Source organism: Gopherus evgoodei, chromosome 4 (genome assembly GCF_007399415.2).
Source record: "Gopherus evgoodei ecotype Sinaloan lineage chromosome 4, rGopEvg1_v1.p, whole genome shotgun sequence".
Lineage (NCBI taxonomy): Eukaryota > Metazoa > Chordata > Testudines > Testudinidae > Gopherus > Gopherus evgoodei.
This window is the reverse complement of record NC_044325.1, coordinates 43,471,645-43,499,177: the sequence shown is the minus strand read 5'-3', so window position 1 is coordinate 43,499,177 and position 27,533 is coordinate 43,471,645. Positions and strand designations below refer to the sequence as shown.

The 27,533-nt window shown below is 43.1% G+C and overlaps 1 protein-coding gene across 1 annotated transcript in view; it reads right to left on the bottom strand.

Moving 5' to 3' along the window:
• The window catches only part of POMT2 (protein O-mannosyltransferase 2), a 42,555-nt gene that overhangs the window by 6,366 nt on the left and 8,656 nt on the right, over window positions 1–27,533 (bottom strand). Inside the window, 13 exon segments of the mRNA XM_030559721.1 lie at window positions 1,000–1,105; window positions 1,310–1,369; window positions 1,652–1,723; window positions 4,977–5,053; window positions 6,182–6,273; window positions 7,616–7,767; window positions 8,575–8,653; window positions 10,711–10,783; window positions 11,337–11,403; window positions 15,200–15,309; window positions 17,645–17,727; window positions 20,050–20,156; window positions 23,597–23,756. Coding sequence (XP_030415581.1) covers window positions 1,000–1,105; window positions 1,310–1,369; window positions 1,652–1,723; window positions 4,977–5,053; window positions 6,182–6,273; window positions 7,616–7,767; window positions 8,575–8,653; window positions 10,711–10,783; window positions 11,337–11,403; window positions 15,200–15,309; window positions 17,645–17,727; window positions 20,050–20,156; window positions 23,597–23,756 — 1,238 coding nt within the window.

The following is a 27,533-nucleotide window of genomic DNA, read 5'->3' as shown; positions in this document are numbered from 1 at the left end:
CCTTTACCACAGTGTAAACCTAACCTCAGTGGCCTTAGCTAAAAATCACGTCACCTTTCTGTACCTTATTTCCTACCCAATTATTTGTAAAATAGGGGAAACGCTGATCTATGTCAGAGGGATATTGTGAGACTGGATTCCTCAGGGTTTGTGAAGTGCTTTGTAACCTGCAGATGGAAGAGGCTAAGGAAGGAGAAAGGGCTGTTAATATCCTCCTTCTAGTACCCTCTCTCTGTCAGCTCCCTAATGGGCACTAGCTAGCATTTCTTCTTTCAATACAGATGTGTAATATTAATACAGCACATATCACACAATCATGAACCAGAGAGAGATCCAATAGACCACCCCTCTTCGAGCAAATGTAGGATTGCTCCCTACAGGATTTTTAATAGAGCATTGTCCAGTCCAGTTTTATATGACTCGAGGAATGGGGCTTCCTGCATTTTTCCTGGAAAGTCTATTCCATAGTTTTATATATCTCAGTGTCAGGATGATTTTCTGGATATTCTGCCTAAATTTACCTGGTTTTTAATTTCATCCCACTCCTCTTAGTTACAACCCCTTGGACTTACATGAACAATTCTTAAAAACAGACTTTAAATCAAGGCTGATGTCTTTCTAAAAATATGCTTTAATTCAATTGAAATTTGTTGGGCTAGGTGAGATAGCCGAGTAAAATCTGTACCATGCCATGCAGGTCAGAAAAAAATTTTCATAAGGGTCCTTTACAGCCTAAAAAAACTGTTAACTCCTCTCCCCTTTCTTGGCATTTACATCCTTCCAGGTATAAGATTTAGCATTTCTATAGCATTATACATTTTAAATACTTGTACTCATTGGTGCCATGTTCCTCTTGAACACATTTTGTTCAATTTCTGAGTGGTCTGATGTTCCATAGCAGAGAGAGAGAATCAGCTTTCCTGCAGCAGGAAACCAGGATGACAAACTGTCACAACAGTGAAGCCTACAAATGCAGTAGGGTAGGAAAGCAGGACTTACCTTTGAATTCAACTGTCAGCTGAGCTCCCCTCTTGATGGCCACAATAGTGCAAGTTGCCATTAGGAGGTACAATCCAATAGTGACCAGATTCAGCCACCAGACTACCTGTGTGGGAAAGACCAAAGGAGGAGATGGAAGTAGCAGAGAGTGCATAAGAAATGATGGAAAGCTAAGTGAAACCACAGATGAGAAGGGGAAGAAAGCAACTAGAGAAGAGAAAGGCAGGGAGCCACTGTCTCTAGGAAAGCCAGGAGAAAACTAAATATGTGCTAAAGGCAGACATCATTGTTTTGCAAATCCCCCACTTACCGGGTTCCCCAGCAAATAAACTCGATAATCTGTTTCGTTGACTCCAGAGAAACGCAGACCCTGGAGGAGGAACAGGGAAAGGGTATTAGAGGAAATTAAAATGGTTTGTGCCTAGTGAGCCCACATCAACCTTCAAACTCACTAAGGCTTCCACAGAAAGTCAGCAGTGAGAAAGGTGAGATAAGTTCCTTCTCATGCCAACAAAAAGGTTATTTCAGCAGCAGCTGAAACATAGTAATGCATTTTAATAAAGAGACGCAGTCCCACAGCTCTACAGTTTGGGTGCCATAACCCTATCAAAAGCACTTGCAATCAGACAGGAAGGTGGATTTGTCAGCATACCTGGTAGTTGATGGGCCAGTGCCAAGGCTTGGATGTGACTTCATTTTCCTTTGGTTTGAGGCCACTATTTCCCTATAGGTGGTTGAGAAGAAAATTACAGTCAATAGGCAGTTGCGCTGCAAGTCCTGCATGGCAGCTCTCTGTCTAGGAAGGGCTTCAGGGGCATAGGAAGAATAACCCTGTTTCTGGTATGTTCAAAGGTGCACATAAGCAAATGCCCTAGGAAGGTTAAGCCCTTTCAGGAGCACCTAGATTTAAACATCAGGCTTTCCTAGTGTTCCTACTGCCTGATTACTTTGCAGTAGATTAGCTCCTGGAAATCCCCACAACTATCTCACTTTATTGTAAGGCCATACCCTGTTCTCTCATTACAGCAGCATGCAGTGATAGCAAAAAATTTCCTGGGGACTGCTTCATGCACCAGTAAGAGAGGGAGAGAGAGAGATGCCAGGCTCACCCGCAAATCACAATCAGAAACCAAGTTTAGGTCCTCATTCCATACACATTGTGTGTATCTGGAAGCCTCTCCCTCTAATTGTACCAATTGTAAACACACTGAAAAATCAACTCCTCTGCTCTAAGGCTGTTAAACAACAGGAAGCAAGCCCACCATCTTCAGAGCACAGGTAAAGTATACTGGTTTGAATCCAAGACCTTCTCACTAAACTCCAGATATAAACCAAGCATTAGGCTGTATATCATCTACAGAGAAAAGAAGTTGGGCAAGGAGCTTCACAGTAACTGCCAGCACTAAACCTGGCCCAAGATTAACATGAAGCAGTGACCTGTGAAGCAGCTGACACCTGATGGTAAATAAAGGATTAGATTCAGAGTCTGCATCCTCTAAAAGTATCCAAGCAACTTTCCATGCCTGATTATTTGTACCAGCAAAATGGCTATTTAATGCTCTAATCTGCATGCACACAGCCAAGCGTACAGAACCTTGGAAATTTAAATCTGGACATAGAGTATGAGAGGCTGTTTTCGAACAATTCTCTTTTCATAGTTTCTATAAAAAAGTACACATAGAAATCTACAGAAAGAGAATAGTACACGGTCAAGCACTCAAAAGTTAGGAAATACCAGAATTAAGGTTGCCTATGTAACCTTAAATTCAGCTCTCTTGTGCATATGCATTACAATAATGTCTTTAATTACATGATCCCATATTTTTTTTCACAGGACTCCTGACCCTGATGCTGGTCACTAGAGGGAGTGGAGTCACACATTTTGCCAGTGGGTTTACAGCTATTGCTGGCGGCAGAGGAATACTGAGACTCAGGAATCCTGGCTTTCATTGCAGGATCTGAGGGGAGTGGAATCTAGTGGTTAAGAACCATTCTGATCTGCTCCTGCCACGGCTAACACTTTCTGCCTCTGGACCCTCCAGTTTGTCCTCATCTCAGTCTTCCCACTGCCTGCTTTGACCCATTCCATTCCCTCTGCTCTGCCTCCCCCTCAGCTCCATGTCTCATAACCTCACCACACAGCTCACAGCTGCTCATTCCAGTTCCTACCACCCCATTGCTGTTCATCCCGGTCCTCCTGCTACTCCTTGAACCCCTGTCTCAGTCTCCCTCCCCACAGGCCTGGATCCTCACCCATCTGCAGATCAGTCAGGTTACTTTCTCCTCCCTGTTGCCTGGGTCAGCTGGGCGCCAGCAGGGAGAACACAGAGCACATGAGAAAGTCTACCTGCTCTCAGTACTGTCATCCAGTGCCACAGCAGCCCCTAGCAACCAGGAGGAGCAACTGCAGGGCAAGTCCTGCTCAGGCCACCTCCCCATGATGTGATTTTCATAGGGACAGTAACAGACATATCCTGGACACCAGGACAACAAACCCCCTAGTAAATTTCAAGTCGCTGCTGAGAGACGATATTTGTTGGAGACAATATTTGCTTCTCGATTAAATGGTTTTAAAGGTGTTTTTTTGGGGGGGCAATATAGGAAAAACAAAAGTATTTTTTTCCCTCAAACCTCTGAGAAATGCCTGAATTATTTTTGCTGAAATTTTTCAGTAAAATTCCATCTAAGGCAGACAGCATGGAAAATTTCAGTTAAAGTTTGCCAACTGAAAAAAGTCTTATAAAAGAAAGTGTCGCTTAACTATAGGCATTTCTCCCTATGCCACTCGATACTTTGTGTACATAGATTTGTGCGTGAAAATATACACACCCACTGAATGTTGGTCATCATCAATGCCTTTCGCTAGATGGAGTGTCCATCAAAGAGCATGATCATGTCACCCTCTAGTAGCTGCATCCTAGGCACCCATATCTTAAAATTACTACACAAATGTGAATGTTTCTCAGGTTACTACCAAGACCAAGTATTCTCTACATTTTTCTGCTCCGGTTCTTTATTGCTGAGAACATGTGTGGAAGAAGCAGGATCTTAGCTATTTAACAGCTCAGCTACTCCTACAGGTTTTCCTTTAGTCTGAAATAAGAGTCCTCATTTCAAGACAAGAAAATTACTTCTATGGAAACAGTTATGTTGATACTTCCTTACATAAAGCATATTATAACTGGTTGCCATGGAAATGATTAGTATTAATAACGTTACTGAGCATTTCTAGAGCCCTTTTCATTTCAAAAGAGCTTTACAAACAACACATTAGCCTCAGAGTCTTTCATAAGGTCAATATTATCCCCATTTTACAGATGGAGAAACTAAGGCACAGAAAGGAGAAGAGACATGGTGATACAAAACAGTCTCAGGTGAGAAGACTACAAGAGCAGTCAAACTCTGAAGAAAAACAAATCTGTTTTTTTGCAAACATCCTCAGTGACAAAGAATGAGGGAAGAGGAAAGCAGAAAACAGAACATGGAAGAGTTTTTGAAACAATGGGTTTTTGTCTTTTTAAATTTTTCCATCAGATGTTCATGTATCCTCAAGTGTTTATACACATACTTTTATGGCCCCCCATCACTGCACTGAGTGCCTCATGAGCATTAATGAGCTTATCTTTACAACCGTCCCATGAGGTAGGGAAGTATAATATCCCTGTCTCACAGAAAAGAACATAAGGCACAGAGAGATTAAGTGACTTGCTCTAGGTCATACAAAGTCCATGGAACAGCCAGAAACTGAACCTAGATCTTCCAAGTACCATTTTAGAACTTCAACCATAAGGCCATCCTTCCTCTCTAAGTATAAATCCTTGTAACCCATGCCAATATATATTCTGTCCTATATTGACTGCTGCTATTCCCTGGACATCACAGTACAGAATGTTTCTTTTTAGCTCAAGAGTTAAAAAACACACACACACACACACACACACACACACACACGACAATCTAAAACAAAGTGACCCTACCCGGATCATAACCATGTGGGACTCCAGGAGAATCTCTGGGAACGAAGGTTTCAGAACATCCAGACTGATATTGGGCACTATGGAGAAGAAAACAGGTGAATTAGAAGCCTATACATGCTACCTTCCTTTAATACATACATACACAATAAACCCTCTCCTTCTGTATCAAATCTGTGAGTAACCGACTTCTGGTACCTCCTTGGTTCTCAATGCATGTCATTCATATTCTAAACACAACTTCTTGCAGTCAAGAAAGTATCCCCAAGTGAATTTCACAACTGATCTACTTTTTGATTTCCCACTGTACTTTCAGAAGCATGAGAAACAGACAAAACTCCCTGAAATAAACAAAAAGTCTCTGTGTTTAAGCAGAAATAAGAGCCTCACTGTTCATAGACTATTCTTTATCCACAGATCAGCCATGAGTGGGAGAATGCAAAATGCATGACAGTGGGAGAAGACTCCAGACCAAATGAACAGCTCAGAATTTCTCTCTCTTGGGTTGAATATAGTACTTCTGAAAGGCTGCAAAATGTTAGTGGGTTTTAATGAGGTCAGAATCAAGCAAGTTGTGTGATAAAAATCAGGGTATTGAGTAACACGTAAACCAAGCAGACAGTGAATAAGGCTGTGACACAGGTCTAACTTTTGGATTGTGCTGGAGGGGCTGTGTGTCACAACTGGCATTCTCGACTCTATTCTTACAATTCTAGCAACCTCATTATTGGAATGTTCCTGGAAAAGAGAATGAGGCAAGTGTGGAATAGGGCAGTGAAGATCCTACACTTTCTAAAAATAATCTAAAAACTTCTATTATACACTTGCATTCAGAATAGCTCCTTCAATTAAAAAGCTGGTATGGGGGGCTTAAAATAAGTCTCATAGTGAAACATCAGTTACAACTTTAACTATCAAGTTGCGACCAGCTCTTCCATAATACTTCACCCTTCTGCAGGTTCTAAGGATCTCAAAGTGGTTTATAAACACCATATCTCACAATCCTACCATCCCCTCATTTTACAATACAGAAATGGAGGCAGAGTGACTGGCCCAAGATGATGCAACAGGTCAGTACCAGAGCTGGGAACAGAACCCAGGGATCCCATACGTCGAGTGCCTTGCTCTGACCTCTTGATAACCTCACTCTCTCTTCTTGAAAACAAACAAGCCAACCTGCATAGTGTCCAAGAGATTTCATCACTTACACTTGGGATTGATGTGATCTTCAACATTCCAAAGGGCATTGGGAGTCTCCTTCACATATGGAGTGCAGGTGACTTCCACCTGTTCCCAGCCCCTGAGTAACAGCAGGAAGGAGAACCATTATTTACAGTTCAATTTTTCATTCAAATTGACATTCCTTGCCCAAGGTCAGCTATCAATTAGCACCAACTGCAGCATCCAACCTAACATTCATTTCTGTGTACCCAGAAGTCCTCCCTTATCACAATATAAACAGAAAATGGACTGGATTTCAGGAGTCTCTAAGGTCACAAGACTGCTGCATATATGAAGAGCAACACTTCCATATTGGGGTTCCTCAAATTAGGTACCAAAATCCATATTTAGGTAAATAAATATGTGGCTTAATTTTCAGAGGAGTTGAATATCTGTAGCTCCCATCAACTTCAAGTCAACTTTTAGATTCTCCCCAGGAGAAGCAGTAACCATTATTTTAAAAGTCAATTCATAGTTAGAGCAACTGCATTATAGAAACAAAGGAATTGCCATAGTGGATCAGACCAACTGTTCATTTAGTCAATTATACTGTCTTCAAAACAACCAGTACTAGATGCTCAGAAAAATATGAGACCCTTAAGTTGGAAAATACAGAACAACCTCCCTATAGGCAGGGTGACCTCAGGCTACTCAATCATTGACCATCAATGAGAGCACTATCAGCGTGCATGGGCTTTTCCAGAGACCTGGAAAAAATAAAAACTTTTCCTCTTCCAGAGCCACTTGTTGCATCTGCTCTCATACTCCAGATCTGTGCTCACACATAGGAGAGAAGGGTGTGGGACACTATTGTGGTCCAGGTCTTCCCATTAAAAAATGAATAGGAACTGATATAACTATAACAGCAAGGGATTGGATAGTTCAGAGGATTGTGAAATGGGACAACCTTTAGGTTACTGGTGGCTCCTACACTTAAATGAGCTAGTGATGTAAGAGTCGCAGTTTCCAAGGGTCTATGCTGCAATCATTCTCAGTACAATGGTCCCTCATGCTGACAATTTATTTTTTGCAAAGGCCAAGGATTGACTGGTTTATAGAACATGAACTCATCACTCAAGCCTAATGCTAGCCCCCCTTGAACAGGGCTGAAGCACACCCCCATGCTGATGTCTGGGATGGACCTCCTGGTAAAGGACTTTATTCTCATGAAATGCCATTTGCTAGCCCCTTCACTGTAGTAGATTTCATAACCCTCATCCAAGATTTCACGCTAATTTTCTACTTTTCAGATGCCCCTTTCAAGAACAGAGAAAAAATATAAACGTGTGTATTCTCCAGTCCAGATTAAAAAGTGCCACTGAACACGGAGATCTGGTGTCAAGTGTGTAAGAAAAGGAACATCATCTGCTAGCATGAGACTTTTGGCAGGAAGAATCACAAGCTAGGCTGAGATTATTTACCATTTTGGCAGCGTCTTCCCAGAGGACCCAAGTATGCATCCTGTGGCCAGATGAGTCAGTCGGATCTGACTCCGTAGGACTTTAATACGTTTCCCAGACTTCCTGCCCACCACCTCAATCCGCCAAAAATCGTTGGCATCTCCTGTTCCATTCTATCATTCAAACACACCACCAAAAAAAACCAAAAGCACATGTCACTGGAGAACAAGACACAGAAAACAGCAGCTTCTGAAACTTTACAGTGTTGACAAAACTGAGAGGATCAGACCCAACTTAACCTCCTGAGTGGTAACAGGGTTTCTCTAGCAGCAACAGAATATTATAGACACCAGCAATGCATGATGTATCCATGCTTACTATTTACCTGCATATTTTCCTCATCAATTCCAAAATTCTTTGCTTCAACTTCATATGTGGCTCTCAAGATATGAAGTTACATTTTAAAGGGATTTTAAACTGGATGGTTTGGCTGGGCAGCATAGGGGGTTTACTGAATAGTCTCTTGCCTCAGGACATTTAAGACTCAAAGCAGATTTCATTTACAAAAGTCAGAGCACTGCTCAGTTTAGACCCTAGAAGCCATTTGTCTATACCGCAAGGCAGTGTACAGAAAATAACAACTGTCAGTGCAGCTTTAAAGTTAGAATTTAAAGAGTCTGGTGCTGACAAAGCTAGGGTTGTGGTGACAGTTTAAAGCTGTTTCTTTGTATGTGCACATTTTGGAAAGATCTTAATTACGTGCTATTCTAATTCCTTAACACCGACATGCATCATATATATTAACCTGTGTAATGAGCTCCAACTTCCATTATAACCTCCCATGTACTTTCATGCATTGTAAGTGTTCTCATGGATAAGAAACTGGCTAAGAGACAAAAAACTAAAAGTAGGAGTAAATCTTTTGTCTTGGGATGAATCTCCCTCAAGCAGAAGATGACTTATTCTTATTATTCACTTACTATTCCGTATCCAGTGACCTGAAAGTGCTTCCTTGTCATGGGGGCCTCATGCTGGTGACTGTGAAGATTTCTAGAAGTCCTGAAATTAATCACAAGTAAAACAGTTTTCAATTTTACATTGAGAATGGTTTATGTGAAGAGCTTTCATTTTGGTCACCAATAAAGATTCATTTATACAGATTCCACAGCACTTTACAGGCATTACAAATTTATTTCTGAACCATATATATACAGGAATCACTTCACAGGCCACATTCAACCACCTCTGGAGAAGTTCAAAAGCATACTGACTATACCACACTACAGTTTAGGACATAGAAATGAATAGTTCAAATGAAACTACTGGGAGGCAGGAATTTAAGAATACAATTACTCAGGGCACTAGGGCTAACATCCCTGTTCTTGCAAAACATGCCATGAGGTCCTTGAGGTCTTGACCACTCTTAATAATTTTATTTTCCATGCAAAAGACTGCACCCTCTAGCAGCACAAAATCCCCTAGCACCATGCTGAACCATTAGGCTAGGACTCAAAAGAAAAAGGATCACTTGCTGCATCATTTGTGCAGCTCCTACATTTTTCTCAGTTCTTCTATCCCAGGCCCAGTCCTCCTCTGCATGTGAGAGTTCACAAGATCCAGTGACGCCAACTCATGATTTTATCATGACTCTCATATATTTGGTATTTTTCGTAAAGCCCCAGCTGCTGGAATCATGTTGTTATTTAAGAATCTCAGCTTTCCCCTACAAAAAGTAAAAGTAAGTTTCCAGCTCTCATGGTTGCAGAGAAAAGTCTGAAAACATGGACCCTCAACAAGGTTCAAAAGCCAAAAGGCCAATAAAAAGCACCCAACATTTATTATTTTTAAAATCTCATGATTTTTTGGGATCTGATTAATGCTTTTTGAATGCTTGGGGAAGGCAATACTGAAGATCACAGAGTAATATAGCACAATTTGCAGGTCAACAGAAGTCCTATATATTTAAATAAATGAATGCTCAGAGAGGGCAAACTCCTCCGTTGTGCAGTGAAAGGAGGGGAAATGCAGATCTAAAACCAGCACACCAGGGTTCTCTGCCATTCATTGAAGAGGGAGGACTCAAGACAAGCCTGCATATCATTTTAAACAGTTTCATGGCTGTAGTCCCAGTGTCTGACTGGAACTTCAGCAGAGACATGCCAGGTACACAAGGCAATAATGAGGATACTTTTTGCCCCATATTCCTGGTATGTTAGGCAAAAGTTAAGGACTTATCTTGCTTGCCAAACTGGAATGGTGGGAAAGGTCTGGTCACAAACAATAGAATTAATGGTCTGAAACTCCTGTATTGCCGTGGAATAGCCCTTAACTTTGCATACCATGGAGCTGGACAGATTTCTCAGGAGCTGCAGATGGTTCTCTCAAAAAGAAAAATACATCATTGTGATGAAGCTGTTTAGAGGTCTCTCATCCCAAGAAAAGACAGTGGCTCAGAGATCCCATTCAAAATACGGGACTGTACAGAGGGAAATGCCACAAATTCCATGCTGGGTATAGATATATGGAGAAAAGTCTACAGCAGAGGCTCTCATCCAGGGGTCCAGGGCCCCCTGGGGGGCTGTGAGCAGGTTTCAGGGGGTCCTCCAAAATAAACCAAAGAGCAAGGCCAGCAGACTCGCTGGGACCCAGGACAGAAACCTGAAGCCCAAGCTCCGCTGTGCGAGGCCGAAGCCCGAGCCCCATAGTGCAGGGCTGATGCTGAAGCCCAAGGAACTTAGCTTTGTGGGACCGCTGTGGCATTGGGCCCCGGGCAACTTCCCTGATTGCTACGCCCTAATGCCGTCCCTGGCTTTTAATCTACTGGATATGCAGAAAAACAGTTGCTATGGCACAGATGGGCCAGGGAGTTTTTATAGCATGTTGGGGGAAGGTGGGGGGGGGGGTCAGAAAGAAAAAGGTTGAGAACCCCTGGTCTACAGCACCAAAGAACTTGAAGGTTTGTGCTAGCCTATTTCTAGTCATTGGCAGGTCAGATCTCACACCACCATCCCCATTTACCAATCCCATGGCAAACACTAATTCTGCTCAACTCCCAGAAAACATGGACTGGGAGATACCACCTCTTATATTTTTCTATTATTTCTTAAACACCTTACTCTTTGTGCTCCAGCCGAATAACATCTCCATGCCTTACAAACTCCACAGAGCAGGAAGGATCTAAATGATCTGCTGGCAGAAAAACAGATAATAGCACTGGGTTTAGAAAAGGATCAATACTCTTAGAGAGACAGTTTCAGAATGCTGATCCCCAGCCAAATAGGGGATGCACTCAGCAAATTCACGTCACTGGACCATAGACTCGGTGCAACCCCTAGAATCAGACCAAGGACCAGTCCCAACTGTTATTCCTGGAACCATATAATGGAAGCTTCCAGATAGCAGATACTGTCCTAAAATAAAAAGATTGGCTGCCCTTGGGTACACCAGAAAGGCTGAGAAAACAACACTCAACAGTCAGTACATATATTCTTTAAATATATACCAAGGATTGTTTTTCTGGGGCAGCCAATCAACTTTAATCTTATTAGGCGCTGCTAGTGCAGGAAGAAAATCCTAGGTACCAAGCATGCTTCACATATAGCTTCTGTGTTCTAAGATGTGGTCTGCATAGACAACCAGTCCCAATGTGAAATATACCTCTACTCCGATATAACACTGTCCTCGGGAGCAAAAAAATCTTACTGCATTACAGGTGAAAAAGCGTTACATCGAACTTCTTTACCTGTGTTGGAATCATGTTTCTTTATAACCCACAGGTTGTTCAAGTCCTTGTGTAAATAGGCAGTGACCTGGAAACATAATAATAAAGCATCTCATTTCACCAATAAGTCAGGGTCTAGCCAAAGTACAAGATCCATCAATCAGCAGGACAAAAATACCAATTGCATCCAGTGCTGATACAATAATTAAATACAGGATAACTTTGTGATGTTGTCCCTAAATTACAAAGTCCTGGCTCTTGGACACTGCTTAACCCAGACACATCCTTTATTTTTTAATGGAGTTATGTATTACTGTCAAACCTTAGCCCCAGATTTGGACCTTAGCGTCCAAAATATGGGGGTTAGCATGAAAACCTCCAAGCTTAGTTACCAGCTTGGACCTGGTACGGCTGCCACCACCCAAAAAATTAGAGTGTTTTGGGGCACTCTGGTCCCCCTGAAAAACCTTCCCTGGGGACCCCAAGACCCAAATCCCTTGAGTCTCACAACAAAGGGAAATAATCCTTTTTCCCTTCCCCCCTCCAGGTGCTCCTGGAGAGATACACAGACACAAGCTCTGTGAATCTAAACAGAGGGAGTCCACCCTCTGTAATTCCAGCCCTGGAAACAAAAGCACTTTCCTCTTCACCCAGAGGAAATGCAAAATCAGGCTAGCAAATCCAACACACACAGATCTCCCCCTGATTTCTTCCTCCCACCAATTCCCTGGTGAGTACAGACTCAATTTCCCTGAAGTTCCCCACTAAAGAAAAACTCCAACAGGTCTTAAAAGAAAGTTTTATATAAAAAAGAAAGAAAAATACATACAAATGGTCTCTTTGTATTAAGGTGACAAATACAGGGTCAATTGCTTAAAAGAATATTGAATAAACAGCCTTATTCAAAAAGAATACAAATCAAAGCACTCCAGCCACTATAGACATGTAAATACAAAAACAACAAAACCATGTTTGGTACTCACAACTTGGAAACAGAAGATTAGAAAACAGAAATCACTTCTCAAAGCTGAGAGAAAAGCAGGCAGACAGACAGACTCAGACACAAAATTCCCTCCACCCAGAGTTGAAAAAAATCCTGTTTCCTGATTGGTCCTCTCGTCAGGTGGTTCAGATACTTCTTTCCAGGTGAAAGAGATGTTAACCCTTAGCTATCTGTTTATGACAATTACCAATGTGTGTCATGTCACTTGTAGCTGCAATATCTCTGTCTGCCTTTCCCCTATTGCTCTGTGAGTGCTGTGCATCCTTGGTAATAACTTCTAAGTCATATCACAGAAGCATAGAAATGTAGGACTGGAAGGGACCTCAAGAAGTCACCAAGCCCAGCAGCCCACCCTGAGGCAGGACCAAGTATACCTAGACCATCCCTGAGAGGTGTCCTTGCCATCCCTGAAAGGTGGCCAACTTGTTCTTTAAAACCTCCAGTGATGGGGATTCTACAACCTCCCTTGGAAGCCTACTCCAGTGCTTAACTACCTTCACAGTCAGAAAGTTTTTCCTAATATCTAACTTAAATTTCCCTTGCTGTAGATGAAGGTAGGACAAGAAGTAATGGACTTAATGACCTATCTATTTGGTTCTCTCTCTTCTCTCAGTTTTAGTTCAGAGGCTCTTTCGACAACAAGATCTTCTGTTTTGCAAACATCAATTTCCTGATATTCCTCAGTTAGTATCAGAAATCCTAGGCCTGACATCTTGATCACTTCCACAGCAACAAACTGCAAATATCACCAAGGGATGGTTAGAATTGCTGAATGGGAATAAGCAGCAGGTGCAGACACCGAGATCCTATTTTTAAAGTAATTGTTCCGAGTGATAGAGAATGGAGGAAAATGAAGCAAATAACTGTCTATCCTCAACATCTTTCGTCTGATGATCCCAATGCACTTTACAGACACTAATGCATGCATTGCAAAGCACGTCTTCTTAGGAAATCTGCTGAGGAAGCAGATATTGCTGGGGTGATGCTTAGAGAAGATGGGAACTTAGCTTTATTTTTGTGCTGCCTCATTCACTAGTATTATATGTTATGAGGCTGCTGATTCTCTCTTTGGTTTATCATCATTTCAATTATTTTTCAGAGGTGTCAACAGAGTTCAGACTGGTGCCTCTTACTACTGTTGGTTTATAAATCTAAAGAAATATAAATCTAATCTAATAAACGAACCCTCACAAACTCCCGTCATTTTCTTCATCATCCTCAAAACAGAGATAAGAAAATTGAGGCCAAAAGGAGGAAGTTACTTTCCAAGATCACAGAGGTGGTCAGTGGCAGAGCGGGGAACAGAAAGCAAAAGTCCTGACTCCCATTCCTCTGCTCTTACTCTTAACAATGCCCCCTTCAAGATCAAGAAGTGGATTTGTTTTAAACGTAAGGAATTTCACTTTTTTCCATGAGGTGGCAGCTGCTCTTTCTTTTTATGTTGTCTTGGCATGCAAGACAACCTCCTTAATTTAATGCATCTTTAGTATTGCAGGACACCCGTCCAGGCATAAGAGTGGTATGAATTCAGGCACCTGTAGTGCTGGGATTTTCAAACAAGGGCAAAGCTCAGCACCCTATCCTCATCCCCTCATGTGGTTCTCAAAGGCCAGCATAGGATATAAGTAATTATGTGGCTTCTATCACTGTCATAAACAGATAGTTAAGGGTTAATGTCTCTTTTACCTGTAAAGGGGTACAAGCAGTGAACCTGGAACACATGACCAGAGGACCAATCAGGAGACGAGATACTTTCAAATCTCGGTGGAGGGAAGCCTTTGTTTGTGTTTTTTGGGTTTTGCTCTGTTCTCTCTGGGTTCTGAGAGGGGCCAGATATGTAAGCAGATATTTTCAAATTTCTGAAACAGCCTCTTCTGTTCAATTTAGTAAGTACCAATTAGGAAAGGCGGTTTAGTCTTTTTATTTGTTTTCTTTATTTGCAAATGTGTATTTGGCTGGAAGGATTTTAACTTGTATTTGTACTGGGGGGCGGACTCTCCCTTGTGTCTATAGCTGAAAGACCCTGTAACATTTCTCCATCTTGATTTTACAGAAACAATTTTTACTTTTTTTCTTTCTTTTATTAAAAGCTTTTCTTTCTAAAAGAGCTGATTGATTTTTGGTTATCTTGTGTAAGACCCAAGGGGAGGGGATCTGTACTCACCAGGGAATTGGTGGGAGAAAGGAGAAAAAGGGGGGAGGAAAAACTTGGATTTTTCTCTGTGTTAGTCACTGTCTCTCTCTCTCTGGAAGAAAGGAAGGGGGGGGTGGAGAAGGTGAATTTCCTCTTTGTTTTAGATTCATGAAGCTTGAATCTGTACTGCCTCTTGGTGAAGGGAAAAGAGGAGGGGGGGAAGGTGACATTCCTCTCTGTTTTAGGATTCAAGGGTTTAAATCACAGTGATCTTCCAGGGTAACCCAGGGAGGGGAAGCCTGGGAGAGGCAACGGTGAGGGGAAAGGGTTTACTTTCCTTGTGTTAAGATCCAGGGGGTCTGGGTCTTGGGGGTCTCCTGGGAAGGGTTTGGGGGCTAGAAAGTGTCTCAAAACACTATATTTTTGGGTGGTGGCAGCCTATCAGATCTAAGCTGGTAATTAAGCTTAGAGGAATTCATGCTGGTACCCCATCTTTTGGATGCTAAGGTTTATACCACCACAATCACTATTATGTCTGAATGCTCAGTGCAGTAGGTCTTTAGGAATGTCACGCCAAATCTCAAAAGGGGAACTGTAAAGAGTTGCACCTCCCCAAGCAGCATGATAAAAACATGACAGCGGGAAAGAGCAGCTGCCTTTATTAGAGGATATAAACCTTCTGGAAGCTCCAAAGTCAGCAGAGCATGCTGGCAGCAGTGAGAGAGAGTGCTAGAGTGACACACTGACCTGCTGCTGACGAGCCCCCACACCCTCTGGGTACAAGTGCCAGTGTGAATGAAGGTACCCCCCTGCCATCCGAAGGTTCTTCATTGTGATCACAGAACCATAGGCCAGGTCTGAAAGGGGAGACAACAGGTCTTAAGGAGCTCTCCTGTCAACTCACAGTCAAGCTATAGTACAGTAACTCAAGATATAGACACTTCTCTTTCTTTTGAGGCAAGCCTATTTTCCTTCTCATGCATAACTGTAGTCAGCCCAGGTGGCATCAAATTCACTTAGTGGCTCTTCACCTCCCTCATAGTCCCTAGAACATAGAAGGGGAGGACAACCGGCGTTAGGACCCAGGAGGCAGGGTCCAGCTGCAAAGGCAGTGAGCTAGAGGGGCACCCTCCCTTAATTGGGGAATTAAGGGCAGGGAGAGGAGCAATGGCACCCTGCCTCTGTTTGTCCCTCTGCCCCTCCAAACTATGCCCATGGGCATCCCCAATCCTGTCCCCATACGATTTGCCTCTCCACCAGCTCTTTCAGGCACTGGAAACGATTCACCTGCACTGCGGGGAAGGGGCATGCCACTGCTCTAGCAGTTTCCCTTTGCTCCCCTGTCATTCTGTGGGGAAGCAAAGAATTTGCGCATGCAGTGACATAGAATTCACCCAGGAGGGAATGTGTCTAAGAGGTGACATGTAAAGTATCACATGTAAACTGGTGAAATGCTGGTCATGAATATCATTGCATGATGCATGTATGGGTTGTGTACAAAGAATTAGGTATATGTGCTGGAAATACACTCTTAAAATGTATTTTGGAGGCAGTGCATAAATCAAGCCTGTCCTAGACAAAGGAATATGGATTCTCCTGTCTGACTGGCTTGATTACAGGAGAGGACAATGAAAGGACATTTACATACCAGGTAAACAAAGCAACCAAGCTAACAAGCAGAGGAAGAAAGAGCTTAGTAAGCACACAGGGACAGAGTATGCACCCCCAGCAAATCTTCCTGAGTGGAAGCATAGACAATGGACTGTGAGTAAGTTTCCATATGTACCAGGCCTTTGTGGCTCCCTGCAGGTGCACCCTTGGCCTACTACACTCCATCCTAGGAAAGGAGCAGTGAAGGTAGGTCTCCCAGGCATGCCTAGAGAGGCTGCATGGAAGCAACCAATCTGAGACCAGCAGGCTCAGATAAAATGAGCTTCAGAGCTTTAGCAGATCAGCTCCAGGCTACGGCCAAAGGGGCAAGAAAGGGTGCTCCCCTTTGTCTAAAGGAGCTCAATTAGCCGTATTTGCTTAAGCTGGGGGAGAGAAGACCTGAGAACTTTAACCCTGAGAGAAGAGGTGAAATTAAAGGGGCCAGGTGGGAAAAGGCCCAGGGAACTAGCAACAATGAACTGAAGTGAGCAGTACATGGCTGCTGTTTATAGGGTCTATGGGTTGTGGGCAGTAGTGGGCAGGCCATGGTTCCCCCTCAGACAAAGTGGTGTAAACCCTGAGAAGAGGACAATGCTTGTTTGGAAGCCCAAGTGAAGGGCTGAAATTTAAGGACCCAGAACTGGGGTTGATGACACTGGTGAGAGCAGATAGACAGTCTTGGTTGGATTTTTGTTATCCTAGAAGGGGTTCATTAGGATTGTGTGACCTGGCCAGAGGGCCAACCTACTGAAGACCAGCCAAGCAAGGTTGACAACCCACATGGGGTGCCAGGAGTGGGAAAAGGACTGCAGTACTGCACCCAGCAGCAGGAAGCACTCAACAGATGAGTGCCCCTGCTACAAGGTAATATAAGGAAACAAAAAGACATTTTAGTTATAAATCACTTACAGAACTAAAAAGGCCAGAGCTCTTGGAATCTATGAAAGTTAGATCCTTCATCCATGTGAGCTGAAGTCTCTGGGAACTGATTATAGGTGAGAAATTGCCTGAGACAAAGACTGTAATCTGTTAAGCTTTAGACACCAGAAAGTCTGTTTTATTTTGTTTTGTTTGTAATTATACCATCTCCTTTTTTTCTTGCTTAGTACTACCTAAATCTCTATTCTAGTTCTATTACAAAGCCATCTCAGTGATGCATAGTAAAGTGAAGTATGACTCACCAGCTAACCCAACAGGCTGGTGTGCACACTGTCTCTTTGGAGGCAGTGAACTTAATTTCTGTGAGTATCAGAGCAAGAGGGACCGGACACTGCAGGGAGATATCTGGGGAACTCACAAACTGGGATTCACTGATTGTTACCTGCAAGGCAAGATTTAGACTGGCAGAGTCTCGAAGCGTTTGCTAGTGACGCAGAAAAGCAGGTGTGGGAGGAGCCGACACTCAGCCTAATCTCTAGCAAAGCTCATTCTTGCCGGTGAATCTGCTGACCGGCTAACAACGTATTTTGGTTTTTTTTAAGACATAGTTGTGTGCCAGGGTTAGTTTGAGGAGTTAACTTCCCCAAGGAACTGGACACTTACGCTCTGGAACAGAGACATTGTGAAGATTGTTCCCAATCAGTCGGGATTGAAAGGCAGAGCTGAAAAAACCATCCCCAGGCCCACTAGGAGAGAGCAAAGAATGTTCAGACTGTGAGACTGTGGAAACAAGTGTGCAGAACTGAAATATGCATTACCAAATCATTTTAAAAGCAAGAAACAGATAAGACAATTAGTCTGTCTCAGAACACTGAGGAAAGAGAACTTCAGCTCTCGTAGGTGTCTACCTCTCACAATAGGCTCTGACTCACCTGGCTAGGACAAATACACTCACAGGTGATTTTCAACAGCTTCAAGGTTTTTCTATGGCCAACATAAATTAACCCTTTTAGTTCTGTATGAAGAACAGTGAGTTTTCTTTGAAAGTGGAACATTCCTCAACTCACTGTCTCACCTTGGGCAAGTCACATTCCCTCTGTATTGCTACTAAAGACTCACTCCTGCTGTGATATTTGTGTGACTGACTTATACCTACATGTCTGAGGAGTAAATAGAAAGAATTCATAGCTCTTACTGATTTTTAAATCGCTATTACCACTATATGCTCAATCACCTCCTTGACAACCTTACTAATCTGTCGCACCCATTCCCAATGCACAGTATCAATCTTTTCTTTGGAGACACCTACCATATTATGAGTAAAGCTGGTCAGAACATTTCTAGTGAAATGAAATTTCACCAAAATAAGCTATGTCATCAAAACCTGTGTGTTTTGTGGAGATGTACCAGGTTCCATACATTTTTTTTTTGTCAGGAAGGCTTTTGGATCCAGAACCTGGATGAGTGGAGGTAGAGAATAGTTTGATTAGAGTACTAGCCTGGGATATGAGAGAACCATGTTTAAGGTCTCTTTTTGAACTTGATTTGGAGTGATCTGGGATGAAAAATCCCCTCTGAATGAGGCAGAGCAAGAACTTGAACCTGGGTCTCCCACATCCCAAGCCAGGACCCTAAACACCAGGCTATAGGGCGGGGGTGACCAAACCATGGCTCGTGAGCTGCATGCAGCTTTTTACAGTTAAAATGCAGCTCGCAAAACTCCCCATCCTCCCTCCCCGCCCCCCCATTCTTTGCCTCCCAGACTCAGGGCAGGAGGAGCTCAGGGCTTTTGCCCAACAGGGAGAAGCGGCTCAGAGATTCAGCAAGAGCAGAGTTGAAGCCACAAGCCCCAACAGGGAGCCCCAAGGCCTCGCATGTGCCTCCCGCGGGGCTGGAACCCCAAGATTCCTCTTCCCACAGGGCTGAAGCCCTGAGCTCTGCAAGCACACCCCATGGGGTTGGAGCTCTGGGAGGTATGTCCCGGCTTTCGAACGTCTGAAGATTGTTGTATGCAGCTCAGCAAGTAAGTTTGGCCACCCCTGCTAGAGCAAGACTGGTTTCTCAAACACACAGAACTTCTGTTTGTGTGAAAACATCTGAAATATTTTGTTTTTATTTCAATGCAGAATGAAAACAAATTTCAAAACATTGAAAGTAGCCACCATGAAACAGAAAAGTAATCTTCCAGTCAGCTCTCATTGTGGGTACTACTGAAACCAAGTGAACAAATAAGAAGAAAACAAAGGCATCTGAGCCCTGTCTCACAATCTGATTAGGGCCAGAATGGAAGGAGGGTGGTTAAAATACTAAACTGGGACTCAGAGGAAGGTTCTAATCCCACTTCTGCCACTGACTTGCTGTGTGACCTTGAGCGAGTCAGTTTCCCCTCGCTTTCCCCTTCTGTATAAAGGGGTTAATTATGCCAAATAATGCAGAGGAAGGGGAGTTGTGAGACTTAATTAACATCTGCAAGACATTTCAAGATACTTAGACAGAAGGGACCAGAGCTACTATTATAGTTTCCACTTAAATAGCTACCAAGTCTCTGTACAAATAAATATATTAAACTGATTTAATTAAATCTACACCTCTACCCTGATATAACGCTGTCCTCGGGAGCCAAAAAAATCTTAACGTGTTATAGGTGAAACTGTGTTATATCGAACTTGCTTTGATCCACCGGAGTGCACAACCCTGCCCCCGCCCCGGAGCGCTACTTTACCGTGTTATATCCAAATTCATGTTATATCGGGGTAGAGGTGTATCTGGATCTACCTACACTGGGCAGGAAACCATGTTTAAGCAGAGTTTCTGAATTCTGTGCCAGCTGAACCAACTACTATTAAAATGATTTGGCTGGCTGGTGTGCACAGAGCCATCCTTGTAAGAACTATGTTTTAGTCTGGGCGGGAATCTAGGCTAAGATGTGGCTTGTAAATGTGTTTCTGATGCTGAAACCTTAAAATTACTAAAGGCAGAACAAATAGTGACTCTCAATTCAAAGGGAAGGGGAGGTGATTTTCTTTTTGGCCTGAGGGAGAAAGTAAGTAGGAAAGCTTGATAAATACCTTTTATTTAACACTGCAAAGTGAACAGCAAACTGAGCTGTGTAGAGCACAAGTGGCAGCAGGATGAGGCAGAATACACGAGCCAGCAAGTGTTTCCCCAGTGTGACCTGCAGACAAAATCCAAATCAAACAGAGCAGCAGCAGAAACTCTCCTGATTGTGACTGCCAGGAGTGCCCCTGTGGTGGGAGACTATTCATACAAACCACCATGGCACACAAGACCAACTAGCTCCTTAGCAAGCTGCAAGATTTCCCCAAAAAGGCTGAGGGAAAGGTAGAAGCCAAGCCACACACTTCCAATGTGCTCCCCAAAAAGTGGCCTCATTTGAAAATGCAGGAAAAAATAGTTTTTATTTTCAGAAATGCTCAGCACCCACTCCTGCAACTGAAGTCGATGGGAGCGGCCCAAGATCAACATCTTTGAAAATCACGCCCATATTGCTTATATAGTTTAATGGGGTAGCACCGAACCTGAAAATAAATTAAGAGTGGGGAGAAGCTTGTGGAGAAGGAACTGTGACTATGTGGTGAAGGGAGAAAATGAAACCATAAGGGAGGACCAATTTATAAGAGTCTTAGGGGAAATCATGAGGTTCTCTCAGATGTGGGTCTAAAAATGGCTTCTTGATTACCCAAATTTGCTAAGAATTTGGATATATAGAGGTTAAGGCTGACAAAATCAGGTTTAATCGGGTGTCTATCTATCTTAGTTTTTTGTGAGAGCTTAATAGCTAAGTGATAAGTAAAGCAACTCCCATCTCCTAACACCAAGGCAAATTATTTTTAAACTAATAGGGAGAACACTGACTATGTTTCGTTGTGGTCCAGATCCTGCACCCACTGAAGTCCATGGCATATTACTCCTGGGGGAACTCTGTGCCACTGTGCAAAGCAGAATTTGTGCATAATTAATGTTCTGTACAGAATTTCATGTTTCCCCTGCAGAACTGGGGCTGCAAAGCTGCTGGCCACTCCTAAGTGCTGCTATACTCTGCAGAGCCCAGCTCACAGGTTAGTGGAGAGCCCAGCGGGGATGAAGGCTCTCTATGCTCTGGCTGCCCGGCTTGATCCTCATCAACCCAGGGACAGAAGAGGGCCTGGGAGACCTAGCTCTGGTAAAGGGTGAGGAATGGCAGGGCCGCACCACGTCCCCTGCTAGGACAGTAAAGAAGCTGGGGGAAATAAAAGCACTGGGGGGACAGGCTGTCTGGAGTGGGAATGTCCTATGGCTGGGCTCTGAGAGAACAGAGGGGGGGTGGGTGTATGGGCTGGGGGGGGTACCCCACGACTGGAGTCTGGGGAGTAGGGAATGCAGGTGTCTGGGCTGCAGGTTCCCCACGGCTGGGGTCTGGTGGGAGGGAAGTGTGGGTGCCCCACGGCTGGACTCTGAGAGGAGCGGGGTGCAGATGTCTGGGCTCCAGGGGGATGCCCACGCAGTCCCCTCCAGCATCCCCCTAGTTGGAACTGGGTTGTCGTAGATGTTTAACTCTCTACTCCTCAGAAAATCTTTTTTTTAGTGTCTGTATTGTTGACATACTTGTTCACAGGTATTTTGAAATAAATTACCCAAACAGTTGAAACACAATATAATCACTCCAGTTATTTTGACAAATAAAATATGCAGAATTTTAAAATATTGTGCGCAGAATTTAATTTTTTGGTGCAGAATTCTCCCAGGAGTAGAAGATGCCATTGTCTCAGTACTTCTGAAAAAAATCCGGCCCAAAGCATCAGTTGAGCACCCAAAAATCAATGCCACTTCTGAAAATGTTGGTTTAAATTACATAACCAAAGCCACAGTGTTAATCAACATCTGAACTGGCATTAAAATTCAGGAATCTAGTCCCCAATCCCAAACTTGGTTTAGCACAAAAAACACTTCTCTTTTCACAAAAATCTCTTTTTGTTACAATAACTATTTTTACTATTTATTTGTATTTGTATTGAGAAAAGAAGAAAAATATGACATCACTAAAGAGCACTGAACAAAACAGTAGTAGGCCAAGATGAGGCACAGGTTCTAGAAATCAATTTTTTCCAAATAAATGACATGTAAACAAACCAAACTAGTTCCATAGGCAATATGGAGAAAAGTTATTCATGCTTTCAGGCTTTTACCTTACTAGTTCTTTTTCAGAGTAACTGACGAAGGGTTGCCAAATAGTTAATTATTCAGCAAGTCTCTCTTTTCTGGAGTTGGTAAATTTCTTTATCTATTCTACCACTCAGGGGTTCTCTTTTGCTGCCAACAGCACAAATGAAATCACTTTGCAGCTGTCTGTGACAGAAACCTTAGAGATGATGGATTTGTTCCATTTCAAATACCATTAACTAACTGTTCTCAAGAAACACTCTCTGAAGCTGGAATGTTGCATCATTGCAGCTCATATTGATTCGCATTAATCAGGGAATACAAACCACAAGGCAGGGAGGAAAAAACAATGTTTATGAAATAAGAAAAGACAAAACCACTAAGTGGAAGAAAAAGAATTTTCAAACTTCAAAACAGGCTGAGACAAAAGAAGAATTTAACTTTTTTTTTTTTTTTTTTTTAAGATGTGCTTGAATAGTGTCTCTCTCTGCAAGATCTTAAATGGGATATCAAAGACATCTCTGACGTAATAAACATCAGATTTCACAGCCCCCAGATACTGTATGCAATATTTTTTAAGCCAGAGCACCCGACCTTTCCCCTTTCAACAACTGCATTGGCAAGTTACCCAGAGCCTAAAAGCTGCTGTGCTGCATTTATGTAAAATGAAGCAGGGTACAGTTGCCTTCATCTTCAACACAACAGCGTATCTTGCAGAGACTGCAAGTCACACAGTATACACTACAAGTAAGCCACTGGATCCCAGTGAAGCTTTATATGCCCTCGCAGTCTGTATCTTTGTATTGTAAATGAAGACAGCATCAACCTGCCCCACTGCATGCATATTAAGTGTAGCAAATTAGGAACATCTAGCACAAGGGTAGTCAATAGGCAGACCGTGGGCCAAATCTGGACCTCCAGACACTTTTAAACAGAACTTGAAATTTTTTTTTAAACACTTATTACCATTATTGTTGTTGTTTTTTCTGGAGTCTGGACCTTGACCATACCTTGGCCAAGAAATCTGGACCTTGACAAATAATTGACTACCCCCGATCTAGCAGGAAGCACTTCTCTTTAGTAGGCCACGCTGTAGAATTCCAGATGATGGCTAACTATGGGATATCATCTGGCCATCCTTGATATGCATTTAATCTAGAATGAAATCTAATGCATGCAACCCAAAAGGCAAGAGGTCTCTCCAATGAACAATGGCGACCCTCTGGGTGCATTATATCCTGCTGACATAGCTTTTTTTTTTTTTTTTTTTTTTTTAAAACGCAGGAGGCGACTGGTTTTTCATTATACCTCTCAATTCCAGTCATCATCTGGCGCATATCTATCAGCTGTCTTCCGCAGACAAACTGATAGTAAGCTGTTTTCATGAATATCAAAAGCAGGGAAGTTAACAAGAGGGAAAAACACTAAATATAAAGAAAAATTCTGGACACTCACCAGTGACAGGCTGAGGTCCCCCAGCAACTCCCAAAGATCATAAACTGTGTTCAGTCCAACCAAGAGGACTACAAAGAGGCCAACAAACTTCACCCCTATCGCTCCAGCAAGGTTGACCCCAGTCAGACTCAGCCAGAACCACCAGGGGGCAGAAAATGGCCTACACAACAGACAGAGCAGGTCACTATTTAATGATGGCTACAAGTGCAAACAGCACCAATTGAAACAAACAGGAAATCATCTGCTCAGAGCAGGCCCTGGGCAACTGCAAAACCTGTTACCACTGCTTCCTGTTCCATTTCTCAGGGGTCTTTCACTGGAAGTGGGGAAATAAAGTTGACATTTTTCATGAATTTTGGAAGGGTGCAAGCGCACCCTTGTTTTGATGTTTGTAAAGGGCCTCTATTGAAACCTAGCCAACCCTATAAGGAGGGCTTCAGGAGGGGAATAGAACCACAGCCTACAAGCTGACCTAATGGGTTTGGTGACAGTCCACATACAGGAGGCCTGGTCGGAGAGGAGTGCTACGACTCTTGCTCCATGACATGGCAAGGATGGAAGAGTCAAAGACCTGTGACAAGGAAGGGGGACAGATATTGGCTATGCTCCTCCTTGTATCTTCAATAGGCCTATATCAGAAAAATACTGGGGTAGAATATCTTCCTATCCACAGCGCAAGTGTTAATGACAGCAAAAGAAACCAGACTAAAACCAAACAGTAGGGAAAAGATGAGTGGAGGATGTCTGCAGGCAGCATTGCGTGACTTTAGATGGGCCACACTAGCCAGGTCTGCTGTAGTCAGTCACACTGAGACGGCACAGTCAATTCTACAGCACATTTCACACAATGGTACAGACCACAAATGGGTAAAGCTTACCGTATATACTCATTCATAAGCCGAATTTTTTTTAGTAAAAAAGGAAGCACCAGAGAAGGAGGTTGGCTTATGAACAAGCCTCTCCCCGTAACAGAGGGAGCAAAAAGAGGCAGCAGAGCCAGAAGGAAGCCCAGAGTATCTCCGCTTCCCTCCAGCCTCCAAAGCATCTGCAGCTCCAGAGCTGGCACGCTGCAGCCATGCTGCCCGGCCCAGCCCACTGGAACATGCTGTGGCCGTGCCGCCTGGTCTGGCCTGCCAGAGCAGCTGCAGCTGTGCTGCCTAGCCTGCCAGAGCAGCTCCAGCCAGGCCAGAGACATCTTCCCCTGGCCCTCCCCAGATAAGGTGGGAAGGGATGGGATGGGGAGAGTGTGGGGTCCTGGCCTCGGGGTGTTGTCATGTGGGGGGTCATCACAGGGGTTACTCCCCTGACCCCCAGCTACTCCCCCCCCAAAAATTTCCCCACCAGTTACTGTCCCAGCCCGTTAGCATAAGCAGCTGGCACACCGGGACACTTTGTTTACTTAGGTTTACCTCCGTGCCTGCGGAGGCTTGAGGTAAACAAACCATCTCAGCCCGCCAGCAGCTTAACCTGATGGCCTGGGAGCCAAAGTTTGCCAACTCCTGAATTATAGAGTTGACTTATGAATGGGTCATAAAAATTTCCATTTTTACTTATCCATCTTGGCCGGGTCAGCTTATAAACGAACCAGCTTATGATCAAGTATATACTTCCGTTATCACATCATCTGATTTTGGTTCCATTGTGGGGAAGATGCCCTATGTTGCTCCACCTTACATAAACTCTTCAGGATCCCAAAATGCTCTGTAAGCAGGATCATGCCTCTTGGATATGCATAGACCAACTAGCCAGGAACACATTACTGCTTCATTCAGAAATCTCATGTAAACACTTCCAAAAATGCTGGGATATCAATCCTTGAAGCCCAAAATTACACTATTTTATAAATATTCATGGGCTCATCACTATGAAAAAGCAGAGCTCCCCTGGCCTGGAAACAAAGAAATTGAGCCTTGGAAACTGGGGCAAGAGGACATACAAAAGTCTTACCATTAAGAGCAAAGCAGGTGGTAAAATCTAACTATCTACTGCTCTGATCACATCATGCCCTCCACTGGCTTCCCTTGTTATCAGAGGAAGTTCAAGTTTCTTGTCTTTACCTTCAAGGCTCCTGCATAGATCCACACCATCTATATCTCTGCGAATGCTTCTGTTCACACTAGCTTTCATACCCCATTCTCTACTCAATCCTCTCCCACGTACTTCGTATGTCTCTCTCAGCCTTAACCCTTTTACACACAACCATGCAAAGAAGTGGATGGTGTCACCAGGAGGGCTTCATCTCCTCGAGCAGGACTGCTAAGAAGAAATTCGGTCCACCTAACAAAAAAGGGGAAGAGTACCTTTGGATACAGACTGGCTAATCTAGTGAGGTGGGCTTTAAACTAGGTTCAACAGGGGCAGGATACAAAAGCCTACGTGTAAGTCCAGAATATGTAGACACAACTGAAGGGTCAGAATCTGGGAGAAACATGGGAAATCAGAGCAGGGACAAAGAAAAGAAAAGAGGGACAATAGAGGGGAAATCTAATGAACATTGTAGATGTCTGTATACTAATCCAAGGCATGGGGAATGAACAGGAAAAACTAGAAATACTAGTGAATAATCAATTACAACATAACTGGCATCACAGAGACTTGGTAGGAAAATTCATATGACTGGAATAATAGTATAGAAGGGTACAGCTTGTTCAGGATAGGCAGAGGGAAAAGAGAGGTGTTGCCTTGTATATAAAAGACGTATACACATGCTCTGAGCTTCAGATAGAAGTGGGAGGCAGACCTGTTGAAATTCTCTGAGTATAGATAAAAGGGGTAAAAAATACAAGAGTGATGTCATTGTAGGGGGTCTACTATAGATCACTTCACCAGGAAGAAGAGGCTGATGAGGCTTGTTTTAAGCAACTAACAAAATCATCCAAAGCTTAGGACTTGGTGATGATGTGAGACTTCAACTATCCAGAAATCTATTGGGAAAATAATACAGCAGGGCACAGATTATCCAACAAGTTCTTGAAATGCACTGGAGACAACTTTTTATTACATAAGGTGGAGAGAGCAAGTAGGAGAGAGACTGCTCTAGATTTGATTCTGACAAACAGAGAGGAAATAGTTGAGCATTTGAAGGTGGAAGGCAGCTTGTGTGAAAGTGATCATGAAATGATAAGAGTTTATGATTCTAAAGAATGGTAGGAGGGAAAACAGCAGAATAAAGACCATGGACTTCAAGAAGGCGGATTTTAGCAAACTCTGAGAATAGTTACATACCATGGGAAGCAAGTCTAAGTGAAAAAAGATATCAGTAGAGTTGGCAGTCTTTTAAAGAGACATTATTAAGGGCACAAGAGCAAACTATCCCAATGTGTAGGAAAGATAGGAAATATGATAAGAGCACCCTGCCTTACCCAGGAGACCTTCAACAACCTAAAACTCAAAAAAGAATCGTACAAAAAGTAGAAACTAGGTCAGATTACAAAGGATGAATATAAAAGAACACCACAAGAATGCAGGGACAAAATTAGAAAGGCCAATGCACAAAATGAGATTAAACTAGCTACGGACATAAATGGCAGCAAGAAAACATTTTTACAAATATTTCAGAAGCAAGAGGAAAATCAAGGACAGAGTAAGCCCTTTACTCAATGAGGAGGGAAAGACTAACAGAAAACACAGCTATGGCTGAAATGCTAAATGCCTTTTTTGTTTCAGTTTTCACCAGTTAGCAGTGATCAGATGACTAACACAGTGAACATCAAAGTAAACAGGGTAGGATCTGAGGCTAATATAGGGGAAAACACAAGTTAAGAATTACTTAGACAAGTTAGATGTCTTCAAGTCCGCAGGGCATGGTGAAATACATCCTAGAATGCTTAAAGAACCGGAGGAAGAGATCTTTTAGCCACTAGCAATTATCTTTGAGAACATGTGAAGGATGGGAGAGACCCCAGAGGACTGGAAAAGGGCAAATATAGTACCTATT